This window comes from Cladophialophora yegresii (genome assembly GCF_000585515.1).
Source record: "Cladophialophora yegresii CBS 114405 chromosome Unknown aczIN-supercont1.5, whole genome shotgun sequence".
NCBI classification, from domain to species: Eukaryota; Fungi; Ascomycota; class Eurotiomycetes; order Chaetothyriales; family Herpotrichiellaceae; genus Cladophialophora; species Cladophialophora yegresii.
Window position 1 is genome coordinate 2,259,143 of NW_006913049.1, and position 24,323 is coordinate 2,283,465.

A 24,323-nucleotide genomic window follows, 5' to 3' on the forward strand; every position below is an offset into this window, starting at 1 on the left:
GAGCAAGAAGGATGGGGAGAGAATGATAAGTGTTGTCTACAACGGGCAGTAACGGGTCGAGTTGCGGAGGGGTTCACGACGGAGCTGCCGACTCCTTAGCCAGGCACAACCGCGGGGATGCGACGAACTTGGGCGGGACAATGTCTGCTGATTGGCGCATCGTCCGTTACTGTGCATCGTGGGACGGGGCGGCAAGCTACCTAAGAATGGGTTTTGCCGGGGCCACCTGGGGCATCAAAGTAGCTATACTCAGAGTCGTCCATGGCCGATCGAGTGCAAGGCCATTTTACCAAAGCATCATGTTGAATTGAATGAAAAGGTTTGTATTGCCGAGACTTGATGGGAGTGAAATCCTTGGTTCGCGAGCAACCACAATGTCAAGATTTGGTCACGGTGGAGAAAGAGCTGAGCTCGGTTCGGTGTGCGGCGAGCTATGGCGACAAGATGCAGCATGTCAGCGCTTTGAATACTGTTATGGTCGGTTGACACGATCTCGGTGCTGCTGTCTCCTCCACAATCCAGTACAATCGTCCAAAATTGGCATGGCATGTTTTGTGAGTTTGCACTCGGCTTCATTGCCATTTTGGGAAGTCAATGGCCAGTGACAGTGACGCTGCGGCCAACAAAGGTAGCGAGCACTGCGAGGTAGCACCTTTTCGGTCGACTTTGGTCCTACTAGAGGTGTGATTTTTTAGTACACATACGCTCTTCTTCTTCCTTGCCTGCATTTTCATACGAAGCGACACTACAACTACGCTCTTCCCACTCCATATGGCGTACTCGCCATCCCCGACATCCCCCTTAGCTGGCCCTGATGCCAGCGCATATCCCCAGCGACAGTCACCCACCCCTCCAGCACAACCCTTGTCCAAGCGGGATAAACGCCGGAACCAGCATGTTGCGCATCAGCAAGAACTGTACAATGAATTGTCCTCGAACCGTGAGCAACACTACCGGGAGCAACTCATCGCCCTACAACATGACATGAGCCTCATCTCACAAACTGACCCTTACGAGCCCGAACCACTGGAAGACTCACCGGAAGAGATAAATAAAATAACGGAGCTGACGGCATCCAGCACGCCATACCAGTCACAAATGTCATCTTTAGCTGGAAAGTGGTACGCCGAGTTTGTTCATGAGATTAGTGACGCGAAGATCGCCAAGGAAGTTGCACTCATACAACTCATGGTATGATATTCTTGACTCAGCGTGGCCTGGATCTTTCTCTAACGGTCTAAGCAGAACAATCACAACAAGCGCCTTGAGCGACTAAAGTACGAATGTGACTATCGTCTCCACCTAGCCGCCGAAGAATGCGAGCAAATGACCTCCACCCTCCGAGAGCGGCTGTTCCAAGCACTGTCGAGCAAGAGACAGCGCTTAATGAAAGAGAAAGAACAACTCGACATTGCTGATACCAACGCGCTCCTCCTCCACCCTAGTCAGTTCAGCATCACCAACCCCGCGAGTCCTGGCGGCAACCACACCAGTCGCAAGACACGCTTCACACGGCATCGCGAGCAGGAAGACATGAATGGCGTTGGGGAAGTCATAAACAAACGGAAGCGAAAGCTCGCAGATGACGATGTCGGCTCTCCGTCCCGGAATGGCATCTCCACTCCAGGAGAGCGTGGCCGAGCTGCATTGTCGAACCAAACCGCCCCTCTCTACTCTGTCCACACGCTTTTCACAGAGAAAGAGTTGAACTTCCAGTCACATCAGGCGCAGATAGCCGCTCGACACTTCTTCTCAACGTCCCGCAAGGAAGGTGAAACAAGCAATACGCGCAATCGTCACAAGGTGGATGACGACCGGTCACGAGGCTCTGACGGTTCAGCGTCTGAGGAGGACGAGGAACTAGAGGCACCTGAGATGGACAGGTCGGCAAGTCAGAATGTGCATGTAACCCGATCAACTCGCACGATCGGTGGTATGAGTGGCCTGAATGCCTTGAGCGAGCTTGCAGAGAAGGCCGCAACACGTCCGGCACTACCATATGCGACATTGCACACGCATCAAGGAAGGCAAGGTACATTCTTGCCCCAACCGAGTCGGTTGATGGCCGAAGAGCTCGAAGAAGATCTGTTCAAGATCACCCAGTCTGAGAACCAGCCCAAGGGGCAGCTGGACCGGAGGGCAGTTGAGGAAGCTCTCAAACCGTTGTCAGGGTCAAGAAGCAATCTGGCACCGGACTGGCCAGTTTATCTCGATGTTCATTTGGTGGACGTGGACCCGCGGAAGGCCACCGGCGTGTTCTGACCACACCACATGATGAGAACCACCAGCGACGACGTTGCAATGCAAGTAGATCCTCAAACCGAAGCATGTTGTAGCCTAGGCAAGCTATGTGAGGAGAGCACGCTCCGTTACGAAAAGGCTCATAACAGTCAAGCAGGAAAGATGCCGGTGGCCGACAAGTAATACGAGTGGTGTGGGACACCCCGGCCGGCGATGAACCGAAGCACAGACCCAACAGCTGGGCAGCCGCCAATGAGAATATGATCTACGTCAGTGGTTATGAATGGAGCCATCAATCTTCCCCGGACTCGGAGAGATTGACAGCGTCGCAATCGGCTTTCCACCTCGCATGCACTGTTTGTGCAGCTCCCCGCATTGTTCAAGCTTCTGCCATGCTGCAACTGTCGAGGCTGCCACGGGCTTTAGGCCTTGAAGCTCCACTCTAGCATCCTCTCGCCGCGCTGCACCACGGTTCTTTGTGGACAGCGGTGGCAGGTCGATGTAACCTCTGTCCATGTAGCCTGGTCCTGGAGCGGACCTTGCAATGCTCGATTCCGGCGAGATATAAACCTCCCCCTTGTGTCCGTTCAGCGATCTGATGTCCTCCAACATCCCGAAGCTCGCGATAGGATACGCCCCGGAGAAGGCTACTCAATATGTGGTCGCCACTCTATGTCCTAGCATCTCTCCTCATCTTGCCGAGCTTCTGTCAGAATAGCTCAAACACCTCTGTCCCAACTGGCGCTTATCCTTTCTCTGTGTATACGTTGACTGCCGAGAACATTACTGCTAAGCTCATCCCATATGGGGCACGCCTGACATCTCTTCTGGTACAAGACCGCAACGGCACTTACCAGGATGTGGTCGTCGGCTACGACAATGCTACCCAGTATCTGACTGATACCGAGAGTGAGTGTCTTGAGGGAATGCTAATACTGACCTTTCCTCCGGGCTAATGACGAGGCAGCAAATCATACCTATTTTGGCCCGATTGTGGGAAGATATGCAAATCGCATCAAGAACAGCACCTTCACGTTAAATGGACAGAGTTACCACATCCCTGCGAATGAAAACGCTGGTGCGGACACTCTACACGGAGGAACTGTTGGTTATGACCAGCGAAACTGGACGGTTGTGGCTTCGTCGCCATCCAGCATCACCTTCAGCCTGCTCGACACTGGCTTCCAGGGTTTCCCGGGCACGGTGCTAACCACTGCTACCTACACGCTGGGCAGTGCAGCAAGTGGCCCTCAAGGTGAAATGAGGCCAAGATTGACCAGCAGCATGGTGTCCACGGCTCTCGATCAAGACACACCCATTATGCTGGCGAACCACATTTACTGGAATCTTAACGCGTTTAAGCAAGCCACTATCTTGAATGATACTACCTTGTGGATGCCCTACTCGGATCGATACATTGTTGTCGACCCGATCCTGATACCTACTGGCGCCCTGGGCTCCGTTACGAATGTCTCAGCCTTGAACTTCCTGACTCCGAAGCTCATAGGAGACGCTGTTGCCGATGCTGCTGGTGTGTGCGGAGCAGGCTGCACAGGCATTGACAACGCCTTCATCCTCGACCGACCAGCAAGTGCAGGTGTTGCGGCCTCAGACTTCCCCGTGCTCCGTTTGTGGTCGGCAACGACGGGCATCCAGTTGGACGTGTCGACCAACCAGCGAGGGCTTCAGATTTATTCATGCAATGGCCAGAACGGCACCATACCAGTCAAGGCGAGTCAGCAGACAAGGAACAGCGGCACACAAGGGGCGGCCAGATTTGTCAACAAGTACGGATGTATTGTGATAGAGACACAGGCGTGGATCGATGGCATCAACCATCCGGAATGGGGAATTAGCGATGATGAGATATTCGGGCCTACAACAGGGCCAGCCGTAAACTTCGCGACATATGACTTCTCGACATTCTGAGAAGAGAAAAGGCTGGGACGCGACTGGCGGACGAGGCTGCAAGGCTGAACTGGTCTGTCATGCAGCCAATCAGACGCTCTGAAATTGACGTCATTTAATAAACAAACAAGTCTTCCCCCAAATCTCGTGGACACAGTCGAAAAAGCATCGCAGGCAGTTGATGAACGATCAAAGAGTATTCCAGCGAGCTAGCCTCTATTAGACTTACCCTTGCATAAGACTCCCGCGTCCCTATTTTATGTCGTCCATGGCTTGAACAGGCTCATGTTATTGTGGTCAAGGCGCGAATTATCACGCCGTGGACCGCACATACCAGCCGATTCCACAGTCGGGTGCCCTTGCCCGTAACGCAACGATGCTGCGATCACCTTCGGTTACCTCTCAATACCGCGACGACCTGAGCTCACCTGATCCACTCGCAACTTCTCCCAATGATGAGCACAACATTGGCAATAGCGCCTGTGGAAGTCGGAAGCCTGCGCCTCAACGACCATCAACTGCAACGACAAAGAATATAGCCAAACACACGAGGTCGAGCTCTCACGGTAACGAAGCATTCCCATCGTCACCGTTTTGCACCGTCTCAGAACAGCACCTAAGCCCCTGGAAGATTCGAGTGACAGTGGAAGCAGAGCCAGAGAACGCCGATATGGAGGGAAACAGTCCAATGACCCGAGCGAGAACGCGGACGACGAAGATATCGTTGCAAAGCGACCGATCTCCAACGAAAGATGCGAAGAGCTCTGCTCGAGCCAGGAAATCGCATGCAAGTACCAAGAGGGGCGCAACTCCTGAGCGCACAGGGCGAAGTTCTAGTCGGAGCCGAAGACAGAGTGTGACAGACTTGGATATAATACCTTTGGGAGATGATTCTGAAAGGGACGACTGGCTGAAGCAGAAGAAGTCGCCACGGAAAAGACGAAGCCCTCGGAAAAGCACAACCGCGGCAGATGACGGCCCGCAGCCATCCTCATCGAAGTCAAAGTCAAACATCGAAGAACCTGACGATAGACCTGATACCGGTATCGAGGGCGGAGACGCAACTGGTGAGCCAGGTCCTGCACGGGGAAGCGAGGCACCAATACCTGCGAAGCTTCATCTGCATCAGATGGCTGTCCGACCACGAGGCGTGTCAACGAGTTCCAACAAGACTGAAGGCTGTACCGGGCAGGATTCAATTCCCTACGAGAAGATCAGAATTTCCACCCATCAGGCTCAACTACAGGCACGGAAAGTATCCGTTAACAGCGCGATGAGCTATCCGACTCCCTCACCTACTTCCTCCTATCATGGGGACTCTGATGAGGTTCTGGATTCTGTCGAGGACGAGCCTGCTGCCAACCATGGAAGTGAAGGTTTTGACACCATGCTCGAGAGCGAAGGTTTCACAATGATCGATTTGGAGACTTTGCCTTCGGTCAGGCGATACCTTAGCAGTCCGTCGGAGGAGGCAGCGGCCGCAAAATCGGGTCCGGCACAAATGCCCAGCTTGATAACTGAGGGACCTTCGGCGGTGCCGACCAAGAACGACATCACGGGTTCCTTGTCACCGATTCCTGAGCAGACGGTGGCCTATCCGACCTTGAGAGTGGATGAAAGTGACATATCGAGCACTGTGCCATCGTCGCCACCCACGTCGGAGCAGAACGCGGGCCTTCTTAAGGTCTCATCTTCATCAAGACCTGGTCTCATGCGAAAGGTAACACCACAACCATATTCCCCACCCAAGCACTCTTCACCACCAAAACACCAACCTCGACGCACGCCACAACATCAACATCGCGCATCAGCTGGCGCTCTCTTTGCGGGTATTGCATTGCAGGAAATCATGTCACCCGGCGCCAGTACCGAAAAAGAGCTGCCACAAGAGAACGCCCTAACTTCGCAGCCGCCGAACTCGCACGGCCAGGACGCTTTGTTCAACGGCTTCGACTCCGGCACTCAACGCGAGCTCAGAGCCGGTCTTCGATTTGGCGAAGAGCTTGCAAAGAGACAGGTGGGAGATTTGCCAGCCCAATCTGTCGCCACTGTAACTCGAGAGAAGGCGGGTACAGAATTGGACAGATCATCGACCCAGGGCAAGGTCCAGTCACGTATCAATGACAAAAGCACATGGACTCACCAGGAGCCACTGGCTCCTGGCTCCAAAACCAACACCAGTCCGGGCCTCAATAACACCCAAGTCATGGAGAAAGCGCCGCGGACGCCACAGAATAGAGCTTCTGAGCCATCAGAGCCGGACATTCTTGACACTCAAGCTAGGCGAAAGCGTGACTGGCAACTTGAGAGGGAAGCCGTTTCCAGACAGATTCAAGAGGCTTCTGAAAGTCAGGTCATAGTGATCAACAGCGACAGCGAAGATGAAGAGCCTTCGCCAAAAACGCTGGAGAAAGCAGCCAGTCATACTCAACTGGATGATGAAGCTGGGGACGAGACGGATATCTGGCTAGCAGAGGCCAAGAGCTCTTCAAGCCCACCACGTGGAGGGACCAACGACTTGTTCACTCGCACCGAACAGCGCCAACAGCAGGAACGGGCCAGGGAAGCCGTCAATCGACCGAGGAGGAGCTTGATCCCCAGTCCGTGGAAGAGAGGCGAAGATGTCGAAGTGCCCAACGAGCAAGGCACATTCTTATCAACGAACATGGACGAAGCAAGCGGCCTTATGGCTTATAAAGGGCCTGAGAACGGAGTGAGATTTGGGGCTGGTCAAATCCAGCGACAGCAATTGAGACAGCGGAGCAATAGCGGAAAATTCGACATTGATCTTATGACCGGAACGCCCAAGAAGGACGCCGTCGAGGAAGAAAGTGTCGACGTATCAAGGGACCAAGATGTTGATGAGGACGATCATGGCGCGCAGCCTCGAGACTATCCTGGTGACCGTGACCAGGAAGAGTCCTCAGTTTCAATTTCGCACGAGGAGCAGTACGAGAACGACGACTCAACGAAAGAGACCTTGAATCTTTCAGAAGTAACCTCTTCGCCTCCACAGCCCGTCAAAATCCCTGTCAATTTCAACGACTCTTCCATATCCCTATCGACGCCACAACCACCGCGCCAGACTTCAGCGACGCAGCGGCCGTTCTTGGACGCGCATGAGGCGGAGTCACCTCCCCGCCCACCGACACCACGATCTGCCATGAAAGGCTCTCGAGAGAGCATGGCTTTCCCGCGACCTGACACGCCGACCATGATAAGAAGAGTAATTTTTAGTGGCAGATCCAGAGGTGTGGATGTCGATGGTCAAGAGAGCAGCTTCAGCATGCGGTCTTCGAGCGATGATACTTCATTCGGGGACGAGGTTGGCAGGCAGTTGAGGCAAGAACTCCAAGCGGCAGAAATTGCACCTGCACAGTCTCATCCTCTTCGACGGGATATTGAAATAGGAGACGAGAGACCCCAAGTTGCAGCGAGCCGGGAGAGTCCTCCACAGAAGGAAACACCAGCAACGGAGCTCGGTAAAGTTTGGGGCAGCTGGATTTGGGGCTCGAAGCAGAAACCTGACAATGTTTCCCAGCCAGAAGGGCAACGCAAGACCGACCACGCGCCAAAACCAAAGTCAAAATCAACGCCAACGTCGACGACCGCCACCACTCTAAAAGATCCAGCGACCCAACAACACCACCAAGAACCAGAGCCTGAACGGCAGAAAACCAAATCCTCCATCCCTGCTTCCGCCAAACCAACTCACCGGGTCTCCAACATCGACGCCACGTATCTTCCTCTTCCACTTCCATCCTACCTCCTCCCTCCCTCCTACCCATCCGACCCCCTCCGCAGCACTAGCACACCTCTTGCTACGGCAGGCGACTTCACAAACGCCCACTTCCGCACCCTGCACATCATCTACCGCAAATCACTGCGCCCGAAGTTCCATCCCCCGCCTCGAGATCAGATCCGCGACGAGGTCTGGGCCCTCCGCGGCAAGCAGATGATCGTGGATGAGACCAGGAACGGACTCGTTAAGGGCGAGTTCGTCTGGACAGTCGGCGACGGCGAGGTCGAGGTATTGGAGCGGTACATGCAGGAGTGTGAGTTCTCGATGGGGTGGTTTCGTGGGCGTAAGGTGAGAGAGGGGCCTACCACTGTCCCGAAAGTGATGTGGGGATGGACGGCCGAGGAATTGTGCGAGAGACTCTGTCGAATTGTGGTGGGGGAGGTCGTGCGCGAGGAGGAGAGCAAGGTCAAAAAGGAAAAGGGACGGGGGCCCTAGTCTCGAGATGGCATGGCAAGGGTAGGGTAGGGTAGGGCATGGTACGGTAGAACAGCGTGGCGTAGATGGACGGGGTGTTGCTTTTGTGTCTTTTGTTCATCCAGTGCTGTTTCTGAGCGAGTTCGATCAAGGTACACTTACACTTGACTTGTGTGCATTCGTTTGTATGTATGTACATACAGTACTGTCGAATCGACGGATCATACACTTTATGAACGCGACGGGCAATTCCTTACGGTCCTACCCCTGGCCTAAATGCTTCCTTCCTTACTCATCGTTGATTCAAGAAGGCCCGATGCATAAGTCGCACGTCCAATGTCGATTATCGCGAGACGAGCTAAACGCTTATCGATATTGTAGCCAGAACCACGGCCTCCCATTTCCAACTGATGCAGGTGGTCCAAAGGAACCCGCGAGGCCGTATTTGATAGAAGGCACGCCTATACATATCTATACACGCATCTAGAGCATCCTGCCCATACTGTGTATGTAGATAGTCTCGGAACTGGCTGGTACGAGGCTGCAGCTTGCTGCGTCTCAGACCTCAGACCGGTTACCTGGTGGTGGCTGGCTGGGCGGCTGATATGTACCTATGTACATACGGTGTATCCGCGGCGGTTATAAAGCCGACACGAGCGCCCCCTATCGGAACATCTACTACTATACATATTCTCTGTCCCTCTTCCTCACGAGTCCTCCTCTCCCTCTCCCTCTCCCTCTCCCTCTCCCTCTCCCTCTTCCCTACCTATCCTCCCTATGCCGCCCCCCTTCCGCGATCTAACCTAGCACCCCGCAAGATCTATAGGGCCAGTATGCCTTCAACGCCTGCAGCGCTTCTGCGTCTTGGTTATATATGTGCACCTTTCCTCCGGTCTGGCAGTATATCGTCCACGATCCGGGACGTCCGCCAGTCTGCCGCATTGAGATGGCGCCGTGTCTTTGCGTGTCCTGCTTCGTACCCCGTACACGGCTTGCGTAAGTACCTGAACCGAGAGCGGATATGTCGTCAGGACGCGAAGCTGCGCCGCTTATCGCAGTGGTGCAAGTGGCCGCGCCGGGTCGCTCAGCTTCGTCGAACTGGTCAAGGTATTCTCGTACAGCAAGAGACCTAGAACGGCGCTGCTGTCAGTCTACCTTGGTAGGACGTGATACAGTATTGAGTCTCTCCTAGAAGTACTGTATTCTCCGGACTATCGGGCGCAGGAGATTGCAGCGATCGGGCAATCAGCGTTGGAGTACATTCGACGAGCTCAGCGCGAAGACGGGCTTATGGATTTATCCAACGAGCAATGTTGTTCTCACCGTTTTGAGCACCTCGGCTGGTATACAGATTCGGTGTGCCGGTGAGGGATGAGGATTGCAACTCCCAAGCAAAGATCCCCGATAGTGGTACTCCGTACCTCGTACGGTACGCTAGCCATGTAGGTACTTATAAGCGGCGCTCTTGTGTACGAGCTACATCAGAGAAGGATAGGTACCGTAAGTCATATTTCCACTTACCGGGTACCTCGTATAGTTGTTTCGGTCCAACTGTCGGCTCCACGAGGGCAAGTCAACCGGAAGGCTGTCCCCTTTGAAATTCACCATCTGGCTGGGCGCTTTGCCGCCTTGAACGTTGGGAATTCCACCTGGCAAGTATATTCGGTTGAAAGGGAATCAAATGTAGTGTAATCATATGAGAAATCCATCAAGACGGAGGGAGCTACAAGTGAGCATTGAGTTCAATACGTAGTAAGCGGCGGCACTGCTGCTTGGCTGGTCCAAGCTTCCTCGTCTGTGTCTGGAAACCTGCTGGAAGGTGTGGCTCGGAGACAGTGGCCTTTTCGATAGCGCGTGTTTGAGTTACTGTGTAGCAGCTTACTAGATGATTAGACGGGGTCATTTCACGAGCTGGGTTCTCTGATGTTGTGTACGGAGTACGGACGAAGTGTACCTGACCATCAGCCACGAATCTGGACCATGTACAACGGAGAATGAGCACCCCTCAAGTCGACTTCAGGTCAGTTGCTGACGGACAGCTACGGATTCTATGCCACACTCCCAATCGACCCCTCCGATTCCTAGACCACGCAATTGATTGCGCGTCGTGTTCTTCCACGCTGTTGCAGAAAAATCGTTTTTCGCGGAATCCCTCGTCGTCCGGCATAGGACTTCGCTGCTGGACCTACCTTCACGGAAAGAACCTCGAGGAAACTACTCCGTATGCGACTTCAAGAAGTTGGCTCCCAGCCAGTGAACCACGGAGCGATCCAGCTCGACAGGTCAGGGCGGCTGAGCGAATGGCACATCTGGCAGGCCTGGAGGGGGACGTTATGCAGGGTCTACACTCAGAAGCTAATTCTAGGAGTGTTGACCGTGCAGTCCTCAAGGACAGGAACATGTTCTTGGCGTATCATGGGTTATGAGGCTGAAAGAACGAGTCAAATTGCAAGTCGACAACCATAACCGGAAGGGCGGGTCGAAGACGGTGAACTTCACTGAATTGAATTGGGTATCAAAACTGTCTGATCGAACGTGTGATAAGCTGTGAGCCTGTGGTGAGATCCGGCAATCTATTCTGCTTCCAAACAGTCCCCATCATGCTCCGGAAGCCCGTTGAGTGTCCGTCTCAATTACCTTGCCAACACGAAGCGAGTGGAGTCGCAGCGGTACACTTTGGAGTTTCAATGGCCCGGAAGGCGTCGATGCGGAGATCTGCTGTTGGCAGTGGGATCGTGCGGAAGCGGAGCCGTCGCTTGCTGGGAAGAAAGTCGTTTACTTGAACATCGTCGCTCTTCGTACGTCGTGTGCGCATCACCTTGTTGGGGGATAAATTTTGAGAAGTTGTTAATGCCAGCGGATCATGCGGGACCGCAAGTTGCAGACAGGATATTCTGAGGTGGTCCAACCGTGTAGTAGCCGTCACCGGGATTCCCCGGAATGGTCGCAGAGTAACCAGCGTTGCCGACAAACGTGCAGGGTCCGTATCCCGCCACCACTCCGATCTGATTGATAGTCACGTCGTTGCAGTCGCCGATGGCATTCGCAGGCAGGCCGAGACATTCGATGCTGCCCAGGTCGTACCAAGAGCCGTCTGTCGGGATCCATAAACCATAAGATTGACTTCCTCCGACGAAGACGACGTTGGTGGGCCAGGCATCAGCGGTCGCCACAAAGACATCAAGGCTGAGAGGTGATCGGGCCTTGAGGTAGTCGGGGTTGATGGACTTTCTGATGATGGGATTTGCGGATGCCGTGCCGAGAAGTGCTGTGATCCAGACGGCGACAATAGTGATGATATACATTTTGGTGTCTTTGAAGCGTCAGTTCGTTCGTTTTGACTTGATTGAAGATGAAGTCGAATGTTGGTAGCGGCACTTACTCGGTAGAAAGCAAGAGATTGCCGTTCCTTATATAACAGTTGGAAAAGAAGTTGCCAAAGACCGTACCCTTCAACTTCACTTTGCTTCCACTTGGCTTTGCTATTGGGCCGCCTTGGTCCCGCAGCTTGTTTCGGATTGCGAGAAATGACCACCTGGATTTCCCGCAAAGTGATTTGAACAAACGAATGATGCTCTTCTCCGGATGAGGATGCGAGTCAGTGAAAGCTGTACTCCGTACGAGAGATGGAAACGAGTGACAAGTGAAGGGAGAGGTTGCAGGCCCAGCGATGCACAGATTGGATTCTCGACGGACAAGATCGCAATGCCACCCCTCAAGTACCCGACTTCTCGAAAGAACGTGAAGACAGCAAGATGTGTGGAAGAAGTTGAGGTCGGCTAGGATAGCAGGCCAGGAAGATATTGAGCGCGCCTAGAGAGGCCAAGCAGCCGATTGAGGTTTGAGCGGACCAAGGTGATGCCAGTTGCCGCGTGGCGTCGAGACGGACCAACTGTAGTGACTGGCGCAAGAAGGCGAGCAGACCCTCCTGCACACGGATCGAGAACGGCTCAGTAGGCCATGCTAGATCTCGAGAAGGTGTTGAGTTAGAAATCGGTGCCGAAGCTGCAGATAGAATCGACACGTCCAGAACTGTGTGCTCGAGGTAAAGACTGCCGTTGGTCAAATGCAGATCTCTTGACTTGGGACACCTCGTAACAGTTCTGCGAGTGGCGTTAGTAGCCCGGCAGCTCTTGCAGAAGCTTCCAAGGTTGTGTGGATGCGCTCTGGGACGGGCCACGGAGGTGGAGCTGCGGACTTGGTATACACAGTAGTGCGACCGACCAGAGCGAGTCTTGCCAGTGAACTGGGCAGACTCAGGATAATGACTTGCGACTGATGGAATATTTCGGCCACAGACAGCTTCATGCAACCACTGTTGAACAACTCAATTGAGCCTCAGTTGTCTTCAAATCTTGCTTTCCCATGCTTCCGAGACAGACAGAATACAACTGTGAGACCCTGCGGACCCCTCTCGAAGAACAGGGAACTGAACCCCAACCAGTCACGGTGGAAAAGGTTTGAGAAGGCTCTTGAGTGACGCAGTTGGCCGAAGCCGATTTGCTTCTGTGCTGCAAGCGCCTTGTCACCATTACTGTGTAAGCCTAGTGCGTTCACATCCCTGTTGGCGCCGAACGTGGCGCGGAACAGCTTCAAGCCCCAATGGGTCAAGGAGCCAGCCCGGTTGGTCGCCACCTCGGCACGTCTAGCGCTGTTCCAAAGATCGCACTGCGGTTCGCAGGCCAGCTGCAGGACGGCAGCGCGCATGCATTTCTTTTGTGATGGGATCTTCTCACACCAGCGGGTTTAGCTACTCAGTACGGCGTACGCAATTTAGTCACGAGCAGAGGCCGCTGTCAGAATGGGTTGGGGTTCAGAGCTCAAGTAGCATCGACCTGCTAGCGGAAGTGTTCGAGACTAGCTAAGCCGAGGCAGGCTGGTGGCCTCTCACAGTGCTGGCCAAACTTGGCCCGAAGTCGGGCACATGAATTCGTCCATCATGATGCTGGGGAGAAAACCCATACGTAGCAAAAACCAAGGATCCTACTGTACCCAGTATCTCGTACCGAGGGCGGAGGAATTGCCTGAAGTGACCGCTACTGGTGGTGGCTGACCGTTCGGATACGTACAGTACCTACCGTGCTAGGCCAGATCGAGCAAGGTGAATGAGTTGCCTCCTTGCTCCCATGCTCCGGATCCATACGGCGCCCGCAGCTGTCGATCGACATGCCAGAGTGTTGACGAGCTGGTACGAGGTACGGCTGGGCAGGATAAAGCCTCTAACGGCGCGGAGCTCTTAAACATGCTTGTCTGCACACTGCAAGATACTGTGTACCGTACTCCGTACACGTTGTACGTACCTCGTATTGCCTATGATACGTCAAGCAGGCAAGCACAACGTGGCAGAGGATACCGGCGCAAATAGAATGCGACTACGCATGCCGGCGCAGTTCATGGGCTTCTTACGAGAAATATGCAGTAGTCCTCAGTCCGTATGAGGTACTGCATTTGCCCGATCGGCCAACGGATCTTTTTGTCCGACGTCGGAACGCCAGGCAAAGGTTGCTCTCGCCTATCCGTCTTCGCTCGATCGGTACTGGGTACGCAGTAGCTCGAAGTCGTCGTACATGGTACTCAGACATACCCAGTAAAATGAGCCAAAACCCATTAGCCTTGCAGCTATATAAGAGTCCGCGTCACGAGCATTGCTAGAGTGACCTCCTGCCTAGCTCTGTTAGTCTCAGAATCAGACAAATCCGCCTCAAACAGCCAACCGCATACAGATGGAGGATGCAGGAAGCTGCACGCCATTTTAAGACAAGTTCCACAGTTCTCTTGCTTTTGCAGGCACTTCGTGGACGATTTAATCATCATACTGAGGTTCTCCGAGCTAGCTACGATACATGCATGCTGTCGCCGTGGTACGTTAGGTGGTCCATAGTTGAATCACCTCGGCGATTGAAGCAGGAATTCCATGCTAATGAGCTACTTCCGAAGCCACCCAAGCGTTGTGCACTATGCTGTCCTCCTGTAGATATGTATGTATCCGTGCCTTGCCTTTCGTAACGGCTCAAGACATCGCGTGCACTTCATAGAAATTGTTGTGCTTAGGGCACCACATAACAATTGAGCATGCTGGCATCCACGGCCGAGCCCCCGCTGGTCCGGAGTTGCCACCTGGAATGCTCTCTGAAGTGAATGGCCATTTGTGGAACGGGGGTATTTCCATGTATCTTTCATGTACAGCTCTGGCTGGTCGAGGTTCTGGGTGGTGCTCGCGGTAGGCTTTGGAATTTGGAGGGAGCTGCCACTCATCATTGCTAGGCTGAGTGATGAAATATCTCGTTGACATGCTCTGCCAAGTACTCCGCGGAAGGTCTGTCTCGGAAGAATCGTCGCCATCCACCGACATGTTGCTGTCAACCTCGAGAGGAGGAGTGTAGTTGTTTAAAGGTCTGTCATTGTGCGTGGCTGGTAGGTTCCATTGCTGTTCAATCGGTCGACGAATATGAGCCGGAGTGTGAACGGCCCTCGTGGTCACCTCGATCATATGCGAGACTTCACACTTTGGCAAGGTGAGTTCTGCATCGTCAGCGCAGTCGAGAAACGAGCGAAGCTGCTTGTTCATCACATGCCGGCCAGGGTTGACGAAACTGCGCGGCAAGTGGGCTGGGTTGTTCTCTGCGACAGGGCAACAGAACAGGACAGGACGTGTGGGAAGCGGTGGAGCTGCGAAGATTGTCTGAGAATGAACGCCGGCGCGTTGATTGTAGCAAGTGTCCCTTCCCGGCGCTTGCCAGGCAGCGCGAGAAGGAGCCATGGTCGGTGGTGTTCAGTGATGAGGAGGCAGCCAACCATGGACTGAAGCCAAATGAAGAGTCAGTCAAAGATGAGATGCAGAATTGAAGAGGAAAAGACAGTGCGACAACTTGACTTACGGAATGAGTTGACCGTGAGTTGAATGTCAGGCCAGTCTGAACACCCAATGACCGGCGGCTGCTGCTGCCTCAGGACGATGCGGTAGGATGCCAGTTGAGGTTGGAAGCTACTGCTAATGCCTTTGGCCTTTCTGCTCGCAAGAGAATGAAGGCCAAAGGCTCATCACAGCGGCAAGCGCCCTTTCTAATGTCATCCCTTCTACACCGGCTCCAATCCACCTAGAGACACAACACGGAGTGCGTTCACTGGTTCTGCACAACCTGGATGTTGTTCTTTCTCTGTGTCTCATGTGAGCACTAGTTCAGTTCAGCAAATATCAAGCCGCTACGTGACTTACCTTCCACTTGTCCATCTCATCTTGCTTGGCTTTGTATTGTTTGAGTAACTCTTCCAGGACCTGCTTTAGCCCATCTGCGTTGGTCTTGAGAGCTGGTAAGACATCTTTCACGGTCCTCTCAACCAGCACCCCGTTGATCAGGCGGAAGCATTTGCGATCCTGAGGAAGTGGCTCGAGCGTTTCCATCACAAGCCTGTCGACCACTAGTGGTCAGTCTGGCCGCTCCTTTCTTTGTCGCCAACGTGCAACTGACTTGTGTTCTTCTATCTCTTGTTCGATTTCCCCCACCTTCTGCGCCAGCGACTGCAGCGTGTTCTTGTAGTTGGAGTACTGTGACTGCAAGTCTGGTGTATTTTTAGCACGATTGAGATCTAGGGCTGGGGTTGATAGGCACACCTTGCTGCTTCCGAAGGGCCGCTTCGTGTCCGGAAGCCATTTTGGTAGACTGCGACTGATCGATTCTGTAAGACTTGGGCTTGTGGTCGAGGGGAGATTTGTGCTGCGACACGCGTAAACTCCGGTGTAACTTTTTTCTACGTCAGAAACCTCCATGTTGCGGTTCACCATTGTTCACACCATCCACTCCACAGTTCACCTCCAAACCCAACACTGCTACCTCCCAGCATGGAACGCAGCCATAGCCCAAAGCGGCGCAAATTGGCGGGGGATTTCCAGTCTGCGCAGACGGACTCGGCTGGAGATCTGGGACCATCGTTGAAGCCCCAGTTTGTCAAAGATCGCTTCGCGAAACCACCGGGCAGAGATCGCAGCGGTTCCAGGCACCCAAAACCACAACAGAATGCCTTTGAAGGCTCTGAGCCTTTTGTTAAGGATGAAGACGCGGCAGCGATGGACCGCGACTGGTATGCGGGCGACGAGTTTGGGCATACCTTTGGGGACGAGACTCACAATCCTTTCGGTGGTGCGGATGCTACATGGGCAGACAGACAACGGGAACAGGCCCTGTTAGACAAGAAGCTCGGGAAGCGTATGACGGCGAAAGCAGCCCAGAAACAGAAGGAAGTGGATGCTTGGGAAGCCAACCGCATGCTCACCTCTGGTATTGCGCAAAGGCGTGATCAGGGTCAAGACTTCGACGATGACGACGCGGTACGAGTGCATCTTCTTGTGCATGAGCTGAAGCCTCCATTTCTGGACGGCAAGACTATCTTCACGAAGCAATTGGAACCGGTGCCAGCCGTGCGGGACCCACAGAGCGATATGGCCGTATTCAGTCGCAAGGGAAGTAAGGTAGTGCGCGAAAGGAGACAGCAAAAGGAACGACAAAAACAGGCGCAAGAAGCGACCAAGGTTGCAGGCACGGCACTAGGCAACATCATGGGCGTGAAAGAGGACGAGGGTGACAGCGCCGCTGCTGTTCCCGGCGAGGATACGGGCAAAAGCAAATTCGCAACTCACCTCAAGAAGAATACTGGTAGCTCGGCATTCAGCAAGAGCAAAACGTTGAAAGAGCAGAGGGAGTATCTACCCGCATTTGCTGTTAGAGAAGAACTGATGCGTGTCATTCGAGACAATCAGGTCATTATTGTGGTCGGACAAACCGGTTCCGGGAAGACGACACAGCTGACCCAGTTCCTCTATGAAGAAGGCTATGGGAAGCATGGCTTGATTGGTTGCACACAGCCTCGAAGAGTCGCTGCAATGAGTGTCGCCAAGCGAGTCAGCGAGGAAATGGAAGTTGACCTGGGCGGCGTGGTGGGATATGCTATTCGGTTTGAGGACTGTACCAGCGATCAAACAGTCATCAAGTGTGAGTTATGCATCTGCTCGAACAGAGTGACATACTGACCATCAATAGATATGACCGACGGTGTACTGCTTAGAGAATCCCTGACTCAGCGAGACCTAGACAAATACTCATGCATCATAATGGACGAGGCTCACGAACGTGCTCTCAATACAGATGTGCTCATGGGTCTAATCAAAAAGGTCCTAGCTCGCCGGAGAGATCTGAAGCTGATTGTCACGTCCGCCACCATGAATTCGGAGCGCTTCTCACGCTTCTATGGCGGAGCTCCTGAATTTGTCATTCCTGGTCGCACCTTCCCAGTCGATATCCAGTACTCTCGCTCACCCAATGAAGATTACGTCGATAGTGCTGTTAAACAAGTTCTGGCTATTCACGTGTCTCAAGGGGCTGGAGATATCCTCGTCTTCATGACTGGTCAGGAGGACATCGAAGTCACCTGTGAATTGATTGAGGAAAGGTTGCGCCTGCTTGTCAATCCACCAAAACTTATGGTGCTTCCGATTTACTCTCAAATGCCTGCAGACCTTCAAGCTAAGATTTTCGATCCTGCTCCTCCTGGCGTTAGGAAAGTTGTCGTCGCCACCAACATTGCAGAAACGTCACTGACAGTCGATGGTATCATGTACGTTGTCGACTCGGGGTTCTCGAAATTGAAAGTTTACAACCCGAAAATGGGCATGGACACCCTTCAGATCACTCCGATTTCTCAGGCGAACGCGTCTCAACGTGCCGGACGTGCCGGACGCACCGGACCGGGCAAGGCTTTCCATCTCTATACCGAGCAAGCTTTCAAGAACGAGTTTTACATCCAAACCATCCCTGAGATTCAACGGACCAACCTGGCGAATACGGTCCTCCTTCTCAAATCTCTCGGTGTCAAGGACCTACTCGATTTCGATTTTATGGATCCGCCTCCGCAGGATACGATTACCACGTCGCTGTTCGACCTGTGGGCTCTTGGAGCCCTCGACCACGTTGGGGATTTGACACCAATTGGGCGTGCAATGACGGCTTTCCCCATGGATCCTTCTCTAGCAAAGATGTTGATCACGTCATCAACCGAGTACGACTGCAGTGAGGAGATGCTTACCATTGTCAGTATGCTCTCTGTGCCCTCTGTCTTCTATAGGCCGAAAGAGAGGCAGGAAGAGTCGGATGCAGCCAGGGAAAAGTTCTTCGTGCACGAGTCAGATCACCTGACGTTGTTGCACGTATACAACCAGTGGAAGAGCAATGGCTATAGCGATGGTTGGTGCGTCCGGCACTTTCTGCACCCAAAGGCTCTGCGCCGTGCGAAGGAGATCCGAGAGCAACTGCACGACATCATGGTCGGCCAACAGAAAATGGCGCTGGTATCATGTGGCACGGACTGGGACGTTATACGAAGGTGCATTTGCTCTGGATACTATCACCAGGCTGCGCGTCGGCGAGGTGTTGGAGAGTACATTAACCTACGAACGAGTGTCACGGTGCAGCTACATCCTACTTCTGCACTGTACGGGCTCGGAGACCCGCCTGACTATGTCGTCTACCACGAATTGATTCTGACAAGCAAGGAATACATGAGCTCCGTTACAGCTGTGGATCCGCATTGGCTGGCTGATCTCGGTGGTGTCTTCTACAGTCTCAAGTCGAAGGAGTACAGCGCTAAGGACAAGAGAATCATTGAGAGTGAGTTCAACAGGAAAATGGAGATTGAGCGGCAGATGGGGGAGGACCGAATGAAGGAAGAGAAAAGGCGCCGGGAAGAAGAGGAGAAAGAGCGGGTGTTGTCTGGCAGGGTCAGGAGCGGCAACGTCGTCGTGAAAAAGACAGGCAGCAATGGCATAGTCAAAAAGCCTGTTGTCCCAAGAAGGCGGATGGGATTCTGAGCAACAGATATAGTGGCTTCCTCCTGGCACACCCAAGTTACGAGACCTTTTGGCAGTGTCCGGATGAGCTGTTAGGTACATGTGGATGTCAATAAATCAGTATCTACCGCTATGCCATACTGAGGCTCAGGTTACCCCTCCAACATGAGTAATTACTTCCGTCTGCACAGATTTACAGCATCGTCTCCGCCCGTGCTGAGGCTGAGTGTCAGAGCCAGTGTGTTAACGCTAGTATACTTTTGGCCTAGCGTCTGAGCATTGAGACTGCCCCTTTGCGCCACGATGTGTTCTTGCCAATTCTGGTCACAGACGTTCACATACAAAGTGACTTCAAACATCGAATTTCAGAGCCGCAACTGCCGCCGACCCCAAACACCGAAGAAAGGATGCGGATGGTGCTCCTGTCCAGACTGAAGCCAGGCCCGGTTGAAGACGGCTTCAATCTGGGCGAGATCGTCCCTTGCAACAACCCTCCACCCACAGCCACTCCATCCTGGTAGCGATGGCGGAGTAGACTGGGTAGGCGGGGACATACCATTGCATTTGAGTTGTCTTGGGTCGGCGCGCAGCATTGTCATGAACGCAGTTGACTTGTGCTTTTTTGTCACCCGGAGAAAGTGAACAGACTCCCACTGCCCGTCTGGGGCAGCAAGGTACCTAGGTATGTCACTTCACCGCAGGCAAGCCGTGAGGACGGAGCGTCTTGCTGTTTTTATATCCCCTCGCGTCTTCGTCACCACCATCGTTTGTACCATCACGTCAACCGCTGACCACCATGGCGTCAGACCACAGAGAGAAGAATTCTCTTGAGGAAGGGGCTCTGGACCCCCTGGGTAAGTCATTCCGCGGCCCAGAGAACGAATGTTCGACCTTCCCGTCTTCGGTGCACCGATGTGAAGCTGTCGATCTGACGTTGGTCTGATGGAATGGTGCGCTGAGCGAGCTGGACGACCGCCGCTAACAAAGAACAGCACCTTCTGCCTCCTCCCCTGATCGTGTTGGAAAGGACTACTGTGAACCTCACACACCAGACTCTCCTCCATCGTCTTCAAGGTCGAAAGGTGGGAAGCTGCGCGACCGACTTCGCCAACGAGCCTCGCCTTTCTTCGCCGGTTTCCGCAGAGAGAGATACCCAGCTCTACCATCACCTCCATCCTCATACACAAACAGCCCGACTATCTCAACTGAAGAGAGGTATCGTCCTAAGACCCCGGGCCGTACACATACAACCTCAGCGGCCGAGCCTGACTCCTGCTCTCCACTTTAGAAAAGTGAAACAGCAAGTAGCGTCAGCGGTCTCTCACCGCACAGTTGCCTATCCCAGCCTTCCCCTTCACCTTTAGGGCACAGCACCTCTCTCCAGCAACGCCGATCATCACCACCCAGAAACAACTCTGAACCTGACAAACCGAGGCTCCCAAACCACAATTCACTTTCAAGCAACACTGAATCTGCTGCTGTACCACCTCTTCTCCCACCAAAATCACCTCATCGACGAGACGGGTTCGATTTTGGCAATCCACCTCCTGTTCCTCGCAGATCACCTCTTCGACCAGCAGGCTTCTTACTTCAGCCTGACCCGGTTGCCACCCCTCAATCTGCTGTTTTTGATCATCCGTCGGGCCCGAGCGAAAACCGAGCGCTATTCCCACCTCCACTCTGCATCCGGAAGACCAGACCGTCAGCAACACCAGCATCAACTCAATCAGTAGAAAGCTTAGAAGCCACCAGACCTGAACCTAAAAGCCGTGTTCATCAGGGTCTTACGCAAGCGTCACCTGAAGAACCGAATAAGAAGTCGGCAACTGCGTTTCGACTTTCGCAAGAACTAGACACCCACATTGTCAGACACCGTCGAAGGGCACTTGAGATTCTTGAAGGTCGCTCAACAGAGGAGCAAGAACCTGAAAGAGCTGAAGCTGATACCAGAATCAAGGCTTCTATCCGACAACGACGTCGAGCGGCTGGTACTCACACCATGGAGAGTCTTCATCCAGATTCTGCCGCGGCTATGACCGCACACCGTCGTGAGGCGGTTCGCCTTGCGCACCAACAACAGGAAGCAGTCGTAGAGATGTGCAAGAGATCCAAGCAACCAGAACCTGACTATGGCTTTGATGAGCTGATCGGGAAAGGGAGTTTTGGAAGAGTCTACAAGGGGTGAGTCTTATTACATTGTTTTCTATCCGGACCTTTCCTCACCATTGTCTTAGACGCCAGCTTTCCACAGCCAAAGTCGTTGCCATCAAAGTGCTCGATATCGATGAGGCCGACTTCCACGCTTTTGGAGATTCCAAAGACGAGCAGATTCGAGACTTTAACCGTGAAATCCGCATTTTGCGGCAGGCCCAAGAGAGTGGCGCACAGAACCTTAACCGAATGATCGAAGCGTTGCCTGTTCACAGTCAGCTTTGGATGGTGTGTGAATATTGTCCTGGTGGCAGTGTGAAGACTTTGATGCGAGCTACCGAGGACAAATTGTTCGAAAAGTACATCATCATTGTGGCACGAGAGTTGGCGAAGGCTTTGAAAGGCTTGCACGAAGCTGGCATCATACACAGAGACGTGAAAGGTACGTGCATGCCCTGTAGTCCGTCTGTTTGCTTGTGTTGTTTTATGACATTTGAGGCTGACACCTTGTCTGTCTTTTTCAGCTGCCAATGTCCTCATTCATCAAGAGGGCCGCCTCGAGCTGTGCGACTTTGGGGTTGCTTCGATCTTGGACACCCAAACAGATAAGAGAAAGACATTCATCGGTACTTTGCACTGGATGCCGCCGGAGTTGTGGACAGACAACCCTGAATATTCAGACGAGGTGAGTTCATCCATGGCGTGGCCGCGCCTCAATGATGGAAAACGAATTGGCAACTAACCGTGGCCCAGGTCGATGTCTGGGAGTACGGTTGCACCATCTACGAGTGCGCTATGGGCAAACCCCCGAATGCCGATCTGCGTGAACGCCAACAGCTGAAGATGAGGATGAGACGGATGAAGCAGTCGCTATCTCTTCCGGATAGTGATGAGTTCAGTGATGGATTACGTTCACTTGTCTCCTATACCCTCACTCCAGACGCTACCACACGGCCTTCGATGAAGGATGTCCTTGAGCACGAATTCCTCCGAGACACCGAAGAGACGCACCCAACAAGCATGCTTACGGAGCTCGTCGAAACGTACTATGCGTGGCTTTTCCAAGGCGGCCAGAGAGTGTCCCTATTTATGCCCGGCGGCGCCGCTGCTGCTTCTGTACCTGGATCCGACCCTGACATCGACGCCGACGATGAATGGAACTTTAGCATGACTCAAGACTTCGAGCGACGTGTCTCTGCCATATTGGAGATTCCAGACTTCGCGGGCTTGAGCTCTGACGAGACCATGGAGGGAGAAGAGACCCCGAAAGGGCTCCACAGATCTGGGGAACTGTCGCCACCAAAGGAAATGACGGCGGCTCAAAAGGCCAACTTCGAGGCTCGTGTCAAGCGAGGGGCAGATCTTTCGAACCTCTTCAACCAGGACCAGCCGGCGTACGAATACAAAACCAAGACTGATTTCATTCCCATTCCTGAACAACGTCGGATATCCGATTTACCTTTCCGGGCCATGGCAGAAGACAGACCGAGCTCAATTGCGTCAGTTGCCATCGACCTCGGAGACTTCGACGAAGCAGACTACGCTATTGCTGCAGCACCACCAAGAACGGAGGATAAAATTCAGACGGTGTTCGCAGGGACACCGATGAGAGAAGAGACTATCAGACTTGCTGATGCGTCGACACTTCGCGAAAAGCGCGCAAACTCCAAAGGACCTCGAGATCCCAACAACCAATCTTTGACCACTAGAAGAGCTTCGTCGAATGAAGGAGTCCCTTCAAGCAACGCACAACACGACTTTGCCACATCCCAGGAAGACTGGACTGTTAAGAACAGAACCAAAGCACCTGAGCTGCAAGAGCCTGCCGAAATCACGTCGTCGCGAGCCGGCCACACGACCATGGACTGGTCCTTTGCAAGCGCAATGTCTGAAGCTGCAGTGAGCATCCCACAGATCAACGTCCCAGACGAAGAACCAAAGCAAGATGCCCCTGGTCCGACTAATGAAGAAACACCGGCACCATCGGGTCTTGAAAAGAAAGCCAGAAAGCACGCCACCATGGAATGGTCCTTTTCGACAGCGATGGCCGAAGCAAAAGCGACGGAAGATGAGCAGCAAACCTCCGAACCGTCTCCTCCTAGCGAATTCTCGCCTCCAAAGCCCATTCCTGCATCTCGCCTAACACCAACCCGTCCCGCACCACTAATGCGCCAAATGACCATGCCCGTCACACTGCAAGACTTCACCGCCGCCGAAGAGCAAGAGATACCACGTCCCTCGACCGCATTGTCAGAAGCATACAGCGACGTGTCGGCCTCATCCACGGACGTGGACCCATTCGGTCTCGAGCGCGAGGACGTCAACGGCGACCACCCCGGCCCGGCCACCATGGACGAAGACGTCCAAATGGGGCAATTCTATTCTGGGCGAGGACGCACCATGTTCTCCCGACGATCTTCGGGAGTGAACACGCCGTTGACGGCGAACGGACCGGGCCCAACGCCGTACGCAATGGGCCGGCCTGCGCGGATTGGCGAGGACGGCTTCCCGGGTCCAGGCCATGCCCATCCAAACGGGCTGCCCAATGCGCATCGCGCATCCAACTCGTCGCAGCTCTCGACCGCGACCGCCATTCCTGTCGGGGGGATGAGGAGTCCCGTTGTGGCGTGGGTTCCGCCGGCCAGCCCGCCGAGCATGGCGGTGATGGCGGCGAACGCGTCCAACGAGGATGTCGAGGCGGAGTTGACGCGGCTGTTGGAGAGCATGCAGGGCACGTTGAACGTGGCCCGGGAGGTTGTCGGCGGGTTGGAGAGGAGGATGGACGTGGAGGAGGATGAGGAGGAGGAGGAGGAGGAGGAGGAGGCGGAGGAGGAGGAGGGAGAAGAGTGGGTGAGTGAGGAGGAGGAGTGAATGGGGGTCGTGTCTTGGAGGCGAACATGGCCGGAGGGCCCAGTGCCGACTACGATGTGATGGGGCGGTCGACAGCCCAACTGACCTACATAACGTGCT

The 24,323-nt window shown here is 53.8% G+C and overlaps 8 protein-coding genes across 8 annotated transcripts; 5 read left to right on the forward strand and 3 right to left on the reverse strand.

Moving 5' to 3' along the window:
• Positions 1 to 771: 771 nt before the first annotated feature.
• Positions 772 to 2,262, forward strand: A1O7_07546 (uncharacterized protein; the record flags this gene model as incomplete). The annotated part of the gene is made up of 2 exons (XM_007761543.1): positions 772 to 1,191; positions 1,246 to 2,262. 2 exons carry the CDS (start codon positions 772 to 774, stop codon positions 2,260 to 2,262), a joined length of 1,437 nt encoding a protein of 478 aa, XP_007759733.1.
• A 635-nt stretch (positions 2,263 to 2,897) lies between these two features.
• On the forward strand, positions 2,898 to 4,170 carry A1O7_07547 (aldose 1-epimerase; the record flags this gene model as incomplete). Its single annotated transcript, XM_007761544.1, has 2 exons — positions 2,898 to 3,150; positions 3,209 to 4,170. The coding sequence occupies 2 exons, from the start codon at positions 2,898 to 2,900 to the stop codon at positions 4,168 to 4,170; spliced, it is 1,215 nt and encodes a 404-aa protein (XP_007759734.1).
• A 355-nt stretch (positions 4,171 to 4,525) lies between these two features.
• A1O7_07548 (uncharacterized protein) lies at positions 4,526 to 8,386 on the forward strand (the record flags this gene model as incomplete). The annotated part of the gene is made up of 1 exon (XM_007761545.1): positions 4,526 to 8,386. The coding sequence occupies one exon, from the start codon at positions 4,526 to 4,528 to the stop codon at positions 8,384 to 8,386; it is 3,861 nt and encodes a 1,286-aa protein (XP_007759735.1).
• Positions 8,387 to 11,226: 2,840 nt separating this feature from the next.
• Positions 11,227 to 11,670, reverse strand: A1O7_07549 (uncharacterized protein; the record flags this gene model as incomplete). Its single annotated transcript, XM_007761546.1, has 1 exon — positions 11,227 to 11,670. The coding sequence occupies one exon, from the start codon at positions 11,668 to 11,670 to the stop codon at positions 11,227 to 11,229; it is 444 nt and encodes a 147-aa protein (XP_007759736.1).
• Positions 11,671 to 14,375: 2,705 nt separating this feature from the next.
• Positions 14,376 to 15,092, reverse strand: A1O7_07550 (uncharacterized protein; the record flags this gene model as incomplete). The annotated part of the gene is made up of 1 exon (XM_007761547.1): positions 14,376 to 15,092. Exon 1 carries the CDS (start codon positions 14,931 to 14,933, stop codon positions 14,376 to 14,378), a length of 558 nt encoding a protein of 185 aa, XP_007759737.1. The 5' UTR covers positions 14,934 to 15,092.
• A 394-nt stretch (positions 15,093 to 15,486) lies between these two features.
• On the reverse strand, positions 15,487 to 16,017 carry A1O7_07551 (prefoldin subunit 2; the record flags this gene model as incomplete). Its single annotated transcript, XM_007761548.1, has 4 exons — positions 15,487 to 15,522; positions 15,582 to 15,774; positions 15,835 to 15,952; positions 15,978 to 16,017. 4 exons carry the CDS (start codon positions 16,015 to 16,017, stop codon positions 15,487 to 15,489), a joined length of 387 nt encoding a protein of 128 aa, XP_007759738.1.
• Positions 16,018 to 16,205: 188 nt separating this feature from the next.
• A1O7_07552 (adenosinetriphosphatase) lies at positions 16,206 to 19,223 on the forward strand (the record flags this gene model as incomplete). Its single annotated transcript, XM_007761549.1, has 2 exons — positions 16,206 to 17,352; positions 17,401 to 19,223. The coding sequence occupies 2 exons, from the start codon at positions 16,206 to 16,208 to the stop codon at positions 19,221 to 19,223; spliced, it is 2,970 nt and encodes a 989-aa protein (XP_007759739.1).
• A 1,978-nt stretch (positions 19,224 to 21,201) lies between these two features.
• A1O7_07553 (STE/STE20 protein kinase) lies at positions 21,202 to 24,224 on the forward strand (the record flags this gene model as incomplete). Its single annotated transcript, XM_007761550.1, has 4 exons — positions 21,202 to 21,383; positions 21,437 to 21,795; positions 21,878 to 22,038; positions 22,107 to 24,224. The coding sequence occupies 4 exons, from the start codon at positions 21,202 to 21,204 to the stop codon at positions 24,222 to 24,224; spliced, it is 2,820 nt and encodes a 939-aa protein (XP_007759740.1).
• Between the last annotated feature and the right edge of the window lie 99 nt (positions 24,225 to 24,323).